The sequence below is a fragment of the Sturnira hondurensis genome, unplaced genomic scaffold (assembly GCF_014824575.4).
Source record: "Sturnira hondurensis isolate 20B ecotype Veracruz unplaced genomic scaffold, ASM1482457v3 Scaffold0013381, whole genome shotgun sequence".
Taxonomy (NCBI): Eukaryota; Metazoa; Chordata; class Mammalia; order Chiroptera; family Phyllostomidae; genus Sturnira; species Sturnira hondurensis.
In genome coordinates, this window is record NW_028086012.1 from 2,981,655 (window position 1) to 2,999,503 (window position 17,849).

At 46.9% G+C, this 17,849-nt stretch overlaps 1 protein-coding gene across 1 annotated transcript; it reads right to left on the reverse strand.

Moving 5' to 3' along the window:
- Positions 1-1,388: 1,388 nt before the first annotated feature.
- Positions 1,389-17,269, reverse strand: ZBTB8B (zinc finger and BTB domain containing 8B). The gene is made up of 4 exons (XM_037061413.1): positions 17,195-17,269; positions 11,193-12,205; positions 5,324-5,502; positions 1,389-2,331 (listed from the first exon to the last, which is right to left on the reverse strand). Exons 1-4 carry the CDS (start codon positions 17,254-17,256, stop codon positions 2,014-2,016), a joined length of 1,572 nt encoding a protein of 523 aa, XP_036917308.1. The 5' UTR covers positions 17,257-17,269; the 3' UTR covers positions 1,389-2,013.
- Positions 17,270-17,849: the final 580 nt, after the last annotated feature.

Sequence of the window (17,849 nt, forward strand, 5' to 3'; positions counted from 1 at the left end):
GATTGTTTCCAGTCCTTAGTAAGTTTCTATTTGTAACTCTCGATCTAGAACAATAATTTTCAAACTCTCTGTGGTAAAAGACCAGTTTTTAAATTTCCAATCTACTGCACACCAGTACGTGGTCCTACTATGTGGCCTGGTGTTAAACACCCCACAGGCCGGCACCTGTGAGTGGGCCGCCTCTTGAGTCGCACCAGCTAGAGCTGAAATTCTGAGCACAGCTTAAGCATTTTCTGAACTCTGCAATGACATCTACAAGCCAATTTATGATGTTTTAATGATCATTTTTGTTTAAGAGGCAAAAAGGAAAGTGATTTTACCATGTCTTGAAATATAACTATATAAAATTAAAGAAAGAAAAAGCCATTTCTCTTTTTTCAAAGTTGAAACTGTGTTTTGTTTGCATTTGTTTCATTAGGGATTCCTTTTAAAATCCATTTTGTATACCTTAGTAATATAAGACAAAATTATGAAAGTGCCTTGAATATTTGTTTTTTAAGATTGTATTTATTTATTTTTAGAGAGAGGGGAAGGGAGAGAGGGAGAGAAACATCAATGTGTGGTTGCCTCTCATGTGCCCCCTATTGGGGACCCAGGCATGTGCCCTAACTGGGAATTGAACTGGTGACCCTTTGGTTTGCAGGCCAGCACTCAATCCTCTGAGCTACACCAGCCAGGGTGCCTTGAATATTTTTATTCGCAACATTTCCTGTTCTTTAGCCCTTTAAAGAAATGCAGCCTTTTGTGAGAGTAATTGTACAGCTGCTAAGTGGGTGAAAAGCAGACTTGTTTTAAAAACCTGTTCTACTCAACTTCCCTTTCCTTCCAGAGGATCTTTTAAAAGGTAAGAAATGTAGAAATATAACTTCTACATTCTTATATAGGCTTACACTTTCCCTCCAATTCAAATTCTCTTCAAAAACTAAGTAAAAGAATGTCAGTGGTAGCTACATTTCCAGGTTCCACCGCAATAGCCTTTGCAATGGCCTGAAAAAGCAGGAGAGAATTTTTAGTTTTGCCCAGAAAATATGCTTTATGATCACAAAACAGGTTACTGGTGTGTATAGAGTCATCAAATACTGAACTAAGCAGGAAAACCATCCAGACCTGCGCTCCCAGGGTCTCCTCGCAGGGCTCACTTAAAATGTAATTCAATGGGCCCTGGCTGGTGTAGCTCAGTGGATTGAGCGCGGGCCTACAAACCACACGATCACGGTTCGATTCCCAGTCAGGGCACATGCCTGGGTTGCAGGCCAGTTCCCAGCAGGGGACTCACAAGAGGCAACCATACATTGATATTCCTCTCCCTCTCTCCTTCCCTTCCCCTCTAAAGGTAAATAAATAAATTTATTTTATTTTATTTTTTTTAAAAAAAATTAGTCCAATGGGGGAAGTCGAAGTGCCACAACGAGGCTTTTAGCTTATCTCCATGCTTGCCTGCACGTAAATACCCCCGGCTTTGAATATTGCAGTCTCAGATTTAGAAAGTGCTCTTTACAATCATGTGTTAGGCAGCCCTGCCTGCCTTACATCAATAAAGCTTTCTTGGAAATACTTCAGAAAATTAGAATATGGAAATCAATAGGTAGGCAGAGGTAAGACTGATCTTAAAACTTCAATATTTTCTTGCCCACCTTTCTAGAGGAAAGAGGATGATGACAAAGGAACGCAGAAGATTGAGACAATATAAAACAAGCACGGAGGTTTTCTTCTCCTTCTCCTAACCAGAGTTCGGGGGCACGACAGGAAGAGCGGGGAGCCTGAGGGCCAGCCCTGACTCACTCAGAACGTGGGACAATTAGGCCATCAGCAAACCGAGGGCGCCATACTTAAAAGCCATTTGTCCTCTGAGTCACAAAATCGAACCTCTACTACCTAGTCTAACAAAAATGCAAATATATTAAAAGTGGAAAAGATGTTCCTCTCAGGGTTCCACAAAATTGGACAAATGGTGGCTTTCAACCACAGAATGAGCGATAACAATTCTGAAATCTCTTCCCCACCAAGGTACTGCTACATGAGTGTCTCTCGATCTGTTAGGTTGGGCTGCATTCGTGGTCTGTCGTCTGAATCATCTCCGGCAGGGTCGTTCTCCTCACCCGACTCCACATAGATCGGCCAGTCATTGTCCGCGTCACTCTTTTCTTGGCTCTCGGATGAAGCCTCCACCAGGCTAAGGTTGACGGGCATCAAATCGTCCTCGTCATCATGTGTGTCTGTGACACAGGTGCAGCTGTCACACAGCCCAAAGCGCCTCAGCCCCTGTGACAGGTGACTCGTGAAGGTTCTTCTGCAGCCCTTACAGATGATTGGACGGTTGGATCTGTGGACCTAAAATTACAAGTAGACAAAGTAAATGTCACAGAAATGGACTTGAATCATGGCCTTCAAGGCCCCTCCAGCCTCATTTCTCACCACTCTTCTAGCTGTTCCATCAGCTGCAACCTCAGCTTCACCAAGGTCCTTGCCACCTCAGAGCCCTTGGACATCCCTGGAAATTGCCCTCTTCCCCATTGCCAACCCCTCCCCCTTACTAATGCCTTTCACGGAAGTCTTCTCTGATGCTCCAGGCCAGGGCAGCTCCCCTAGTTATATATTTTCACTTCTCTTTCTTCCTTGATTATACAGCAGTATCCCAAAATAAGTTCCAGAATAAGTTCCAAAACCCGCTGGGAATGCCTCACAGATAGTACTGAACCCTACATATGAGGTCTGTCTGGAAAAAGTACAGCCACTCTTAATATAATGAGAACAGCTTATATGACATCAATGCAACCAGGCAGTCGAGGAGAGTGGAGTGGAATGCGCATGCGTGAACAGTGACGCCTTCACTGTACTAGTCAGTGGAGGCAGTACACGCAGTTGAGTAAACACGTGTACCGTACAGCTGCTGCACTGAAAATGACTGAGCAAGGGAACCTCTGGTCAAGATGGCGGCACAGGCAGGCATGGCTCCCCTCTTCACACAAAACTGTAACTAAAATGTAGAACCACCATCTCTTAGAACTGTCAGAAATGGAGTTGAATGGAAGTCTGACAACTACAGAATTAAAGAAACCACATCCATTCAGACTGGTAGGAGGGGTGCAGACATGGAGTGGGCTGGTGCCTCACCCTCATGTTGCAGATAAAAATTCAGCAGGGATACTCGGGAGCTCAGAGTCCCAGCCCCACACCAGGCCCACCAGCCTAGGGCTCCAGTCCCAGGAAACTGAAGTCCCCGCAACTTCTGGCTACAAAACCAATGGAGACTAAGTCAGTGGAAGAAACTTCTTGCATCCCAAGCAGTTCCCGTGAAAGAACCCGCACATGGACTCACCTACTCAGACTCACTCCCTCTGGGCTCCAGCATCGGGGTAACAACTTGAAAGGCACCAGTGGCATACAGGGAGAAACTGAAGTGTCCGGCATCAGGGCATGCAGAGGCCACTGTCCCTTTACAAACCCCCACCACAGAGCAGGCAAGCTGGTGCCATATCTGAGACTCCATCAATCTGGCTAACACTGTTTGGCCCACCTTGGAGATCCCCAGAGACTCTGCCCCACCCAACTTACAGGCCCACCCAAGCTGCTTTTCCATATGAAGGGCCGGCCTTGCCTCACACTCCACAACTTCTTAAATCCTATCAAACAAGCAACAGCAGGCCTCAGTGAGTCCCAGGCCCAGCACTAGCAGCAGGCAGCTTAGATTCACAGCTTGGCTTCACCTGGGAATCTCCAAGCCAAACACAAGTAGCAGCCTTGTTGCTTTACAGCTCAGGAAGGGTAGCCTGGGCAAAACACAGGTTGGGGCCGCTTTTGGCCTGCACTACTTGGAACCCCAGGGCCAGTGCACCCAGTGGACAGGTAGGTACACACCATGTCAGAGCACCATCACCCTGTCCCTGCACAGCTGATCCTCCACAGAGGGCTGAGGTTGGTGGTAAGTGGTCATAGACAGCCCTCACAGGTTACTGGCCTGGGTAAATCTCACCCATTGATCTGCCAACAGCAACCAAGGCTCAACTACAAGAGGAGGGTGTATTCAGCCCATACGAAGGGTGCCCTCGAGTACCCATCCTGGGTGATAGGGAAGGCTATGCCACTGGACCCTATAGGATACCAACTACATTAGACCACACTACCAAGACACAGAGTCAAAGCAGCTCCACCTAATACAGAGAAACAAACACAGGGAGGCTGCCAAAATGAGGAGATACAGACACATGACCCAAATGAAAGAACAGATCAGAACTTGAGAAAAAGATCTAAACAAAATGGAGATATGCAATCTATCAGATGCAGAGATCAAAACACTGGTTATTAGGGTGCTCAGGGACTTCAACAGCATGAAAAAGATCCAATAAGAAACCAAAGATAATTGAAATAAAGAATAATTTGCATGAAAACAACAGTAGAGTCTATGAAGCTGAGAATCAAATCAATTATCTGGAACATAAGAAGAAAAGGTGTAATAAAATGAGATGCACCTACACGCCCCTCCCCCACCTCCACACAGGTGCTGGGGTTGGGTGGGAAACGGAGGACGCGGCTGAGCTCTGGCATCACACGCACAGGTGACACAGACTCAGAATCACCTGCCTGGGCCCTAGGGTTCTTTGCCTGTGACAACCATCCCTGACCAAGAATCTAAACTGTCTTAATTCTTCTCTAGGAAAACCAGTCTGTTACTGTAAGTTTCCACTTTCTCTAAGTGCCAGCAACACAGCTTCAATTTAGTAGTAGAAACATGTTTAAAATTCTCTGAAAATACCCCAGGGACAGAGATGGGAAAGATACTTCTAACCTTTTCATTAGACCAGTCATCTTCAACTTTTTTTGTCTCACGGCACACTTATGCTAATTGCTAAAATTCTGAGGCACACATAAAAAATACCTTTTTGCCAATCTGATGAAAAATAGGTGTAATTTTTGTTTTTATTGAGTGATTTTAGAAAGAGAGGAAGGGAGTGAGAGAGAGAGAGAGACAAACATCAAATTGTTGTTCCACTTATTTATGCGATCACTGGTTGATTCTTGTATGTGGCCCAACTGGGGATTGAACCCGTAACCTTGGCATATCAGGACAATGCTCTAACCAAGTGAGCTACCCTGCCAGAGCAGTATAGTTGTGATTCATTCACACTGGACGACTACTGTTGTGTTGGCTGTAATCATTTTTTAATTTGGCAATCTAAGGGAAAAGAGGTCGATGCCCCTGACCGAACAGTCAGGTATTGCATATTTTAAAAATTCTTGTGGCACCCCGGTTAAAAATCACTGCATCAGACAAATGTCAGGAGCCACCCCACACATACCACCAGAGAACCGCCAGCTCACTTACGCTCAGGGCGTGGCTCCGCAGGTGCTCCTGTCGGGTGAACCTCTTGCCACAGGTCTCACAGGGGTAGGGCCGCTCACCCGTGTGTGAGCGGATGTGACGCTTAAGGATGCCCTTCTGCTTGGCAGTGTAAGGGCAGAAAGGACACTTGTGGAGCTTGATGGGGACCACCAGCACATCACCTGGGAAACCAAATGGACTGATTTAGCTCTACAGTAAGCAGCGACAGCACCGCCTCCGACGGCTGGCACTTGGGACTGGGGGCTTCCGCCAGCCCAGATCGAGGTGATAGATCAGATGAGGTGATAGATCAGACCCCCGGACTAGGGTTCACGCTCTGACGGCCCCTCCTCAGCACGGCTTCCAGGCATGTACAGGGCAGTTTGCTATGAAGCAAACCCCAACTGTCTGGAATCATATTAACTCTGTGTACCTGAAACGACCAAATATCCAGGAAGTCACTTGAATCTTTTTCCAACTCTTTTGTTGTTGTTGTTTGCCTTGCTCATACAACCATTAAGGTGACAAGTATAGAAACTGCTACTGTCAAGTAACAGTTTGCAGTATTCAGAGATTTCTTCCCTTTATCCACACCCTTCAGGATTAGCTAGATAAACCTGGAGTTTAGGGAAAGAAGGGGAGAGCGCAGTTGTGGGAGACCTCGGCAGACTGAAGCGGTTGCTTCACCTGGGCCCTGCCTCTGTCCTGAGTGCTCTACTTCCCTCAACGCTTAGCCCTGACACCCCTGGGTTGGAGGCGGGTGGGGTCTCTCTTTTGCTTCGCTGTCCCCTGTCCCTCCTTCCAGTCCCCTGTCCCTCCTTCCACCCTCAAACTCCCTAAGCTCTTTTGAAGCTCACACCATCAGATGATACTACGGCTACCTCTCCCTGCTACAATACCCAGGAGCCCCTCGGCCATCTCCTCATTGCCTTCTAACAAAACTCCTGGCAATACCAAAAATGACCCTTTCAACACCCTGGCCTCTCTGTCCCTTGCCCTTCTTTCCTGCAAAGACCTTGTCCTCTCCCACCCTATTTCAGCTACCCAACCCCAGATCCAGAGTTCTCGACTCTGCCTGCATATTAGAATAACCTGGGAAACTTAAAAAAAAATACTGATGTCCAATCTCCATTTCAAGGATCACATTTTAAAAGCACCCTTCCCATTCTAATGCACAGGCAGGGATGAGAGTCACGGCCCCATTCCTAGATACTGCCATTAAACTATATTTGCTCCATAACCTCCATTTCAAATACCCCATTACCCAGTCACTCTCTTACCTTTTCAGCTCACCCCCTGAGGGTCCTTTACCTGCTGGAACCTCCAAGCCATGGACTCTACTGCCATTCTACTGCCCTTTTCCTCCTTTAGTCCTCACTCCTCTTTCCATTCATCAGTGAACTCACTCCTTCACGTACACCCTCCATTGCCTTGGTCCTCTCTCTCCCTCTACCCATATTCACTTGGTTAAACCTAGACTCTGGTTAAATACAGTCCTCTGCCTGTTCCATACCTGAAACAAGGCAAGTCAATATCACCGAAGAAAAATATTCAACTGTGTGTTCTGGTCGCACTTTAAATCCATCTAGCCATCACCATCTAACTACTAATATCAAAAGAGCTCTTGGCTCTGCCCAGGCACCCCCCAAATTTCCCTGGTTCATTCACTCACCCACTCTTCTCAATGACTATTTTACACCTTCCTCTGCTCAAGCCTGCATCCCCTCTGACTGCCTCCTCACATTCAGCTTCTGTCCTTGCTTCTTGTTTAACTGAAAAGGAGGAACATGCAGAAGAGAACCTCTCCTGGCTCCCAGCCACCCACCAACCTCCTGTATGAACACATATGTTCTGCTTTCACTCCTAGTACTGTGAATGAATTGTCCTTCCCCCCTCCAAAGCCAGACCTTCCCCTCCACTACTGCACAGAATCCCATCCCCTTCCCTCTATTAATTGCCCTTCCTCTTCCATCATCAGTCATCCTCCTCTCTCTGGCTACCACACTGAGTCAAGGAGCACACCTCTCACCTGGATAACTGCAGCTACTTTCTCTGAAGTGATCCTCCTGCTTCCACCCTTACTGCCCTGGGTCTGTGCTGCCCTGGGTTCTACAGGTAGAGAGCGAGGGAGGAAGCATGAGGAGCACTTAGGAGGATACTGCACACAGTACCTAAAGGGATCCTTTTACTGTGCTAGGCTGAGATCCTCTGGTGGCTTCCTTGCTCAGAGTAACATCCTACGGCCTTCTCATGGCCTGCAGGACCCTACCTGGCCTACTCTCACCCAAACTCCCCGAGCTCACCCCCCAGAACTCTCTGCCCTGCTTACTTTACTCCAGCCAACACCAGCTGTTCTTTTGGTTCACCCGCCAAATGCCGTCCTGCACCTGGTGTGCCTTGCTCTTCCCTCTGCCTCAAATGTTCTTCCCCCTGATATCTGGACAGGTTGCTCTTTTACTGCCTTGAGGTTTCTGCTCAAAAGCAGCTTGTTAGGAACGGCTTCCTTGTCCATGCTAAATAAAATAGCATCTCCTTCACTTTCTATCAACCTTTTCCCTGCTTTCGTTCTTCTTCATATTATGTATTTACTTATTTGTTTATTGTCTGTCTCCCTCCACTAGAATGTCCGCTTCATGAGGACAAGGACTGTCTTTTGTTCTCTGAAATAAACAATGCTTGGCCTGTAGTAAGTGCTCAGTAAATATATGTTGAGTGAATGAACGGTTGACGAAGCAAGCCAATGACGGAATACTGGACATTAAATGACCCACGATGAGGCTGAGAAGGAATGGGCAGAGGAAACAGCAATGCGTACTCATGGTGTCAGAAGCCAGGGTAAGAAAGAACTGCAAGGGGAGGAAGGTCAGAGTCCACTGCTGCGGGAGGTCAAGTAAGAGAACACCTGAAAATCACTCTTGACCATGTAGCTGACCTCGTGACAGAGGTTTCAGCGGTGTGTGGGGGCAGAAGCCAGGCTGCAGCAGGCCGAGAAAGCAGTGGGAAATGAAACAGTGAAGGTAGCAAATGTGGATGAACTTTCCAAGAAGTGACAGGAGGTGCTAGAGCTGGGGTTGGAAGGTCGGGAAGGAGAAGATTATTACAGGACCTAATGCTTTGACTGTGTCTGCGAATGTGGGCACGGGCAACACGGACACAGAACTACCACAACAGCCTCCTGCCGTCTCCCTGCCCTGGTCTCCCAGCCGCACACCACCTTGTGCTGAGGCCAAATTAAACTCCCTGAAGCACAGATCCAGTCCACTCCCAAGCTCAGGAACTACCCAAGGTCCCCCCTGTGCCTACAGATAAAAACCTCACCTCTGCCCTGGCTGGCGTAGCTCAGTGGACTAAATGACAGCCTGCAAACCAAAGGGTTGCTGGTTCAATTCCCAGTCTGGGCACATGCCTGGGTTGCAGACCAGGTCCCCAGTAGGGGGTGCTTGAGAGGCAATCACACTTTGATATTTTTCTCCTTCTCTTTCTCCTTCCTTTCCCCTCTCTCTAAAAATATTTCTTTATTTATATCTATAAATAAACTCTTTATTTTTTAATAATTATATTTATTTATTTTTTAGATTTATCTTTAGAAGGGAAGGGAAAGAGAGAGGGAGAGAAATATCAATGTATGGTTGCTTCTCGTGTGTCCCCTCCTGGGAACTGGTCCCTGCTGGGAATTGGCCTGCAACCCAGGCATGTGCCCTGACTGGGAATCGAACCGTGATCCTTTGGTTCGCAGGCCTGTGCTCAATCCACTGAGCTACACCAGCCAGGGCTATAAATGAACTCTTTTAAAAAAAACCACAAAAACCTCATCTCTTAGCATTCTGGATTTTCCATGATCTGACTAGTCAATTTTCTCCTACATCTCTTCTTTTTACGCTCACACGCCACATTCACATAGCCTCCCTGATATCCCAGGAGGAAGCAGTTCTCCTGCTTTGGGACAACGGGGAAACTCACACCTCCATCTGCCTTCCAGCCTTAGTACCCTTCGACCATATCATGCCAATTATACACATGTCTTATCTCTAAGTACTTTGAGGGCTGGATCCTTGTCTGACTTCACCTTCGTAGCTTCACCGAGAAGGTACTCAAATATTTGAGCAAATACATGAATGACCAAACAAATCAGTCCTACTCAGTGCCTTGGCACTTGGAAGAAATTTAGCCTGGAGCTGTGTGAATGGAATCAAAACCTGGCAGGCACCAGGCCTGGCCGGGGGCCAGGTGGCTGCCTTGCCACAGCACCCAGTAGCTAGAAACCTGACTTTACAGACTGCCACTCAAGACTTGAACGAAGCCCTGGCTGGTGTGGCTCAGTGGTTGAGTGCTGGCCTGCGAATCAAAGGGATGCAGGTTCGATTCCCAGTCTTAGGGCACATGCCTGGGTTGTGGGCCAGGTCCCCAGTGGGGAACCACATACTGATACTTCTCTCCCTCTCTTTATCTCTCCTTTCTACTCTAAAAAATAAAATAAATAAAATCTTTTTTTAAAAAAAGACTTGAATGAAGATACCTTGCAACTGAAGTACATCTTGATACTTGTGCTTACAGGCAGCTTGTGCTGAAAGCCAAAATACTTGCACCGAAATCCTCGATCCAACTGCGCTCCTTTAGTCTGTGTAATAGGTGAAGTGAAGCCAGCCCTGGTTTCTAGTTTCAGCTGCACCGCTTATCAGCTCTGCGTTCTCAGGAAACTCACTAAGCCCCGCACTTCCTCTGAGGAAGGTCTAATGACTGTGCAAGGGCGATCAGAGTCTGCGAGGGGCTCTAACCTGCATGGCACTGAGGCTGCAACAAGTCCCCACTGAGCGCTCCCTGGAAACGGCCGCTACCATCTACATGGCGGTTGAGACAGTGTCTCTGAGACCAAAACAGCAATTTCAAGTCTTTCCAGTCTAATTTTAATCAGACATACACAACGTTCTGCTTCAAAAAACTGAAATTTAAAAAACCTGAAGGTAGCCATTTAGTAACAAATAAAAGCAGCGGATCTCCATTATTTAAAATACTGTCGTGGTTCCATATTGAAGGGTATATAAGAATTTGACTCATTAATTCTTTTTCCTTTAGGTTCTGGAAGCTATAGGGTGCTTTCATCGGGAAGGTGACAGCCAAATCTATCTCTGTCTCCTACGAGATGCTTTACCACACAATTAGCTCACTGTCAAGAAGAGTTAACTAACTCATCTTTCAAAACTGTTCAGGGACAAGATCAAGCTCTCTTAAAACAAAAAAGCCCACGAAAGGATATAAGAAATTTACTCACGCGAAGTCAAAGGCCAACTCTAAAATATTCTCAAGTAGGTCACACCACTGACCATGCCACGTTAGTGAACGCCTTTGCGCCAGTCGGCATGGTTGACACAAAGAAAAATCCATTTCCTACCTGTCTAAAGCATATTATATGTGACCAAAAATTATGAACACCTTGTCGCTTGGTCCTCAGTCCTGTGAAAAAGCCAGACAGGGAAGATTACCTCCTGAGCAAGACAGGCTCAGAGAGATTTAGTGATTTAACCAAAATCCCACTGTCGGTTGGTGGAAGACAGGCGTTCTGAGTGTTCAAACTGCCCTCAACATGCTTACACTCTAGCTGTAGAGGTAAAATACTCACATACACAAAGAGACAATGACCCACTCAATTAGTGCCTATTGGCTGTAGTGGTGGCAGCGATAATGTGGCGAGTGATGGCAGTGGCAATGACAGCAGTGATGGAAGTGCTGGTGATGGTAGTGGTGGTGGTGGTGATGTTGGTGATGGTAGTGCTGGTGATGTTGGTGATGGTGATGATGATGATGACGGGAGACTACAGGCACAGATGTGGGTGCTAAATGACCACCGGAGACGATGCACGATAATGGAGCTCACCTGAGTCCTCTCCATACCAGTCAGCCTGGACATCCATCATGGAAGTCATGGCTCCTCCCATGCCATCTGGTCTTCCCTCCAGACTCCGGGAAAAGTGATGGTCCACATCATCTTTGCTCTGGACAGCACTGTTGCGCAGCAGGGCCTCTAAAAACTGCTTCACATGGAAGTTACTGTAAGCCAAGTCCACGGCCTGGCCACTGGGCAAACCCTCCTCCATGTGGGCCAGGCTCAGTGGGGCAGCATACTGCTGTAGCTGCTCACCAACCTCCACCTCCACTTCGTCAGCATCAAACTCCACCTTGGGCTCGATCTGTTTGGGCAGAGTAGAGAGGTCACTGTCGGCTGAGCTACTGCCCTGGCTGTCTTTCCCCAGCAGTTCCAAGGGGTGGCAGCCTCTGCAGTCCCCGCAAGGGGACTCTCTTGGACAATCCACACGCTCTTCTTCCTCAGCTGGAGAGGAGATCATGCTCTTGGTATCACAGGAGGTCCCCTCCTTGCTTGAACTGGGGCTTCCACTGTCAACCTGATGAACTGCTGCTGCAGCCACCGCCGCCACCGCTGCAGCCACAGCAGCCTCCTTCTCCATCTTCCGGCAGATATCCAGGGATGATCTGATGTATGTCTTGCAGAAGTTCACCACATCATTCATCTGCAGGTAGCTGGCGGCCGACATAACTTCAATCACGTTCTCCCCACACAAATCCAACTTCCCAGAATAGAGGAAATCTAAGATGATGGAAAAGGCATCGGAGGTGACAATGTCCAAAGAGGCGGTGCTATGCCGCCCACTGTCCTGGATATAGTGAATGAGCAGGGCTCGGAAGTAGCCGCTGTTGGCAAACAAAATGTTCCTGTGGGCCTTGAAGATCCGCCCTTCCACAATGATGCTGCAGTCACAGAAGAAGTCCCTCTTTCGCTGTTCATTCAGCTCTCCTAAGAGCTTGGCATAATAGGACTGGACCTCCATTTCTCCTCCAGCTGCTGCTGCTATTCTGGAGCAGCCTGTATCTCTGCCAAGATTTTTGAAAAGTTAATTCATGAACTCCAACTTTACAAATAAGGTGTCCATTTTTTTAATTTTATTTTTTAATTTCTTTAAAGATTTCATTTATTTTTCAGAGAGAAGGGAAGAGGGAGGAACGAGAGGGAGAGAAACATCAATGTGTGGTTGCCTCTTGCATGCCCCGAACTGGGGACCTGGCCCGCAACCCAGGCATGTGCCCTGACCAGAAATTGAACCTTGAACCAGCAACCTTTGGGTTTGCAAGTGGGCATTCAAGCCACTGAGCCACACCAGCCAGGGAATTTTTTTATATATTTTTAAAATTCTTCCCCAAACACTGGTTCAATAGTGTCTTTATATATGGGTTGTTTTGGATCTAACAAAAATCAGAGGTTGTCCAACTCTGTTAATTTTTGAAAAACAACAAAATATAACTAGAGCTAACTACATGTGGGCAGAGTATACGGTGTTTGATTCTTTCAGTGAATTTTTAGAAATACCCTATGACGAAACATCAATATTGTCCCCATTTTTCCAATAAGGGCAAGAGACTCAAAGAAGACACATGACCCAGCTCTACCAGAGCCAGGACTCAAAATAACCAGGCTGGTTAACCCCCAGAGTTCATGCTCTGATGCACTATCTCTACTTTCTTCAAGGCTCAAAATACAGATAATACCCAAACCTGAGAATTACCGTTCAGTCTACATTGTCCTGATGCACAGCTTAGAGATTGGCAACTAGTCTCAGCTCACACCTCTTATCATCCCTTTGTGGAAACATTGGTAGATTCTTGGGCCAGCATGCACTGACCATTCTTATGGTTTTAGTGTCCTTTTTGGCTCTGGTTGGAACCACCCTCCCCCATTCTTAGTCAATGTGGTTTGCATCTAGCTGGTGCCATCCCCAGGCTCCACCAGTTGACCACAGTGATTGGCTCAGAGATGGCCACATGGCTTGGTCAGAGCCAATGAAAAGCAATGAAATGTTTACTGGGAGTTCAAATACGGTGCACTCTCTCCTGCTCTGCAGGCAGGTGCAGTATAAGGGATGCTGCTGCCACCACCAGGAGACTCAGCCCTACTAGGATGACAACACGGCTCAGGTAGGAGTAACAGAGGGACCCAAGGACACCATCTAAGCCTCAACTTCTTCTGTGCCAGAAGCCAATTAATTTCCCTTTTCCTTTTTGTTTAGCTGGTATGAGTTATGTTTTCTTTCTCTTTCTCTCTCTCTCTTTCTCTCTTTCGGTTTATTTTATTCTCATTTGAGAGAGAGGGGAAGCAGGAGGTGGGGAGGGAGGGAGGGAGGAAGGGAGAGAGAGACATCAATGTGAAACATCAATCAGTTGCATCCTGTGACTGGGCATGTGCCCTGACTGGGAATCGAACCAGCAACCTTTTGGTTATGGGGATGATGCTCCAACCAACTGAGCCACTCCGACTAGGGTTGAGTTGGGTTTTCTATTTCTTGCAAGTAAGAGACTCCTGACTGATTGACTCTGCTACCCTTTACTCTTCTGTATTTCTGCGTCCTGGCCCTTGTCTCTCTGTGGACTACAAGCCGTATGATCCGTGTCTTATTTCATTTGATATCCCCCACACCCCCTGGTAGAGTGCTTTGGACTAGGTACATTTGCTAAATACAATGAAATACTCTTTTCTTAACTGCTAAGTAGAACATGTATAAATCAAATTCAAAATCTTTCTGCTAAAATTCCATCTGCATATATGCTTTTGCTGGTATATGCATGCATTTTTCCTGGAAGGCTATATAAACAGTAGTTATCTTCTTTCCCAAGCTCTCAGCTCCATCTTTTCCCATCACACAAGCCACAGAACCATCCAACCATACCCCTCTTACTTACCGATCCACTGAGCTCAGAGAAGTGTCTACAACCAAGTACACCATCTCTCCTCACTGAAATCGCAAAAAGCCTAGTTAGCGCTGCCAGCCACAGCTAACGACTCTTTAACACTGTTCCTTTCTACAACTGGAGCACAACAGTGCCTCGCCCAACCAGAAATCAGGCACTCTCTTCCCCTGAAAAGGGTCTTTCCTCGGCAAAACTAGACTCCCAAAGGCCTAACACAATAACTGCACGGACTTTACTCATAGAAGACCCACAACAACCTTGTTAAAGGGCAATTTATACCCACTTCATACATATGTCTAACAAGCGATGCATTAAGGTTGGAAACTAGAGAGCCAATTAGGGCCAGAAGTGGAGAGGAGCCTCTATAAGCAAGTAAAGTGACAAACTTAAAAGTGAGAACTGACAGCTAGGAAAAGGTAAAACCATTCCAAAAAACTAGACCCACGCATTTTTTTCCCAAAATATCAGCCTGAGGCCATTTAGCTAAGGCCATTAAGGGCTCCTACATTCTCCAAATGGCCTAAGGACATCACTAAATTATAGCCCAGGGCTATAACAGGTGAGCCTAAGTCATCAAGAAGACTTATCTTCCTATATTATTCTAAACTCAGGGAAATTATGTTATAATTTTGGAAATTTCCACCCAAAGTAGTTAGAATTAACATCTGATGCTGAAAGGAAGAGAACGGTCAGACACCTGAAAAATTCTCCTATTTCCAAATGAATCACCCCTGAAAGTCTGCACAGGACTAGGGTTTTGTTTCAGTCACTCTCACCTCTTCTAGCTGCTCCGCCCAAGCCTTCCCGGCAGTTCCGTTCCAGCTACTGCCCCAGCAATCAAAATGGCAAGAGAGGAACAAGATACAGGAAAATGCTACATTTACATACTGCATTGTAGGCTTCCTCAGGACTGAAAGAAAACCTATCACCCTGGTAAAATCACATTCTTTTAATGTGATAATATCCACTATGGATGGGAATGTAAATTTGAATACCATTTTAGAGGGGAATATTTATCCCAGCTTAAAATGTTCACATCTTTTGCCCCAGAAATTTCAAAGCTAAGATTTCACCCTTTGGGATGTATTCTAAAAAATACATCAAATTATAAATTCAGAGATGCCAGCGATTACACCAGGTCTTTTTGTATTAATGCAAAAGTAAAAACAATCTGAATGTCCACCTACAGAGAAGTTAAATGAATGAAGTGTAGTCACACAGGGAAATACTAGGCAACCATGTTTTTAATGAGCTAGAGGTGAGTGTTTATATGAAAAAGGACACTAAGATATGGTAAAAGAGAAAAAGGAGAGATGCAAAACATAATATACAGTATGATCCTCTCTGTGTATATGTTTTTGCTGCTATATGCATAAGTTTTCTTCTGAAAGCTTATACAAGCAAATACCCTTGAGGAGAGGGAACGTGGGCCAGAGATGTGTGGTAGGAACTTCCCTTTTCCTTTGTAACCCCTGTACTGTTGGTACATTCTACTGTGTACTTGTATTGCTTTTATGTTTCTTTTCTAACAAACAAAGGAGGAGGGGCAAAGGGGTACGTAGATGGCAAACCAGGGAGATAAATACGTAAGTAGGCACAACACTTCTGAACTTGTAGAATGGTCTTACCTGCAGGGTAAGGACACTTCCATTTTTTTCCACTGGAAGATGCTCCTTTTCAACAATAGCGCTCAAAATCCTTTTCCTTTGGCTTACTCTCTGCAAATATTCTAAACTCTATTGGCTCATGCAAATACTCCCTGACTTTGCACGAGTCAATCTACATACTTTCTTCAAAACTTGCCTCAGTCCTACATTTGGCATATAACGTGAAAATATTTATTCATATTAATCTTACTTGCTTTTGGTGCTCTGAATCCCTGGGACATGCTGAGGATCAACATTTCTCCCAGGAAAGCAGCTCTTAGGGCATACTGCTCTCAGAAGTACATTTATCCGCACTCCGGCAGGCGTCCTCCCAACCTTCCCACAGTTCCAATTCAACAGTTACTAGCTACAAACAATGCCCGATACAAGGAAGATGCCAAGAACAGAAAAATGAACCTAATACTGCATAGTGCCTGTCCTCCAGGAGAAGGCAGATGTCAATGCTGCCACCTGCAATGAGCTCCCACATTCCCCTGAAGGAATTCTACCCAGCCAAATCACAAGACGGTCTTCATTCGGGCACCAAAAGCAACCTTGAATTCCAACCACTGACTCTCGACAAGATTCTTCCAGGTTCACTGACCTGAGAATAAGAAAAATCTGCTCATCAATTGTTAGCATTCACTGAGAACTACTTCTCACGAAGCACTGTACGAAGACTGTACAAATGTTACTTAATTTTAACCTCACAAGAGCCCGGTGCAGTAGACACAATCATTGCATCCTCTTTTTTCCCAGGAGAAAACTGCGGTTCAGACTTACAGATAACACGCCCAAAGCTAGGATTTGAACTGAGGTCGGTTTGATTCCAGACTTGACACCCTTAACCACCATGCCAGCCTGACTCCCCAAACCCTCCAGGACACAATGAGAAGGGCTGGGGAAGTCACTCCTTTCCCCAAAACATGGAGTAAAGGGGAAGGACACGGAAGAAGTTTCCGTTTCTACAAAAAGAATTTCAGGGCGAATTGCATTTTTGGTTCACCTGATAAATTGTTCACAAAACAAGGGGGTCCCCCCCGTCGGACCCAGACGACCGGAACTTTGGCCTCCGAGGGTAGGGAACCCAGGCCTTCCTTGCCCCTCCCGTGGCCTCCTCGGACAAAGTGACCATCGCTACAGCGGTTACTGCCTCGTGCCCCCGCACCTTCTGGATGAGCCCGCTCCCCGATCGCCCGGGTGAGCCAGGCCGGGGGACAGCCCAATGCCAGGGAAGGCGCGGGGGGCGGGGGGACTCTCTTTCACGGCGCCCGTCTCCAAGCTTAAGAGGAGATTGGGGGTCGGTCATTCGCTGCGGGGATCCCGGAGTCGCCAGGGCCGGGCGGTCGGAAGAAGGCCGACTGAGATCGGGCTCCCTGCCCGCTGACCCCTGGCCAGGGCCGACCTTTGGTGGGCCCGGGATCCTGCCCAAGCCAATGAAAGAGGCAGCGGGAAACCGCTTCTCGGTTCTCACCTTCCAGCGGGTCCCAGTAGCGCTTCCACGAAGCTACGCGCACCGACACGCCCCCCTTTCATTCACCGGTCGCCCCCTCCATGGAGAGGCGGGGTAGCCGACCAATCATGGGTGCGCCTGGGCTCAAGAAGGCGGGCCTTCGACCAACAGGTTAGTCAATGGTGCCCGAGCCCCCTCCGGAGGATGCGCTCTGAAGGCTCTAGTGCTCGTGGGGTGATGGGAGTTGTGGTCTCAGCATTTGTGTTTCGGTGAAAGATATAGTGGACAAAACTACAAGTACCAAGATACCAAAAAGGGCAAGAACCAGCGCTTGCCAAAGGCTAGAGCTTCCTTCGGTCTTCTGAGTCCCACTTGAGCGACCTACGAAGTATTGATCTCTTTGTCCGGAGAGCTAAAGGCGCGTCATGCATATTACTACAACCCGGAGAGTAAGGGCTGTGACTTATCCGTGCCCCCTCCGCAAAAAAATCTGGAAATGGGTGAAATGGTTTAATCTACTCAACAGGCTTTTTAAAATTGTGTTTTCCCATTGTCATTTAGTTCCCTTATACCTCTCACTCCCCGCCCCCCATCACCCCACTGTTGTCCATGCCCATGAGTCCTTTTTACTCAACAGGTTTTGATGGGATACTAGCTACCATTTTTTCCCCTTGAA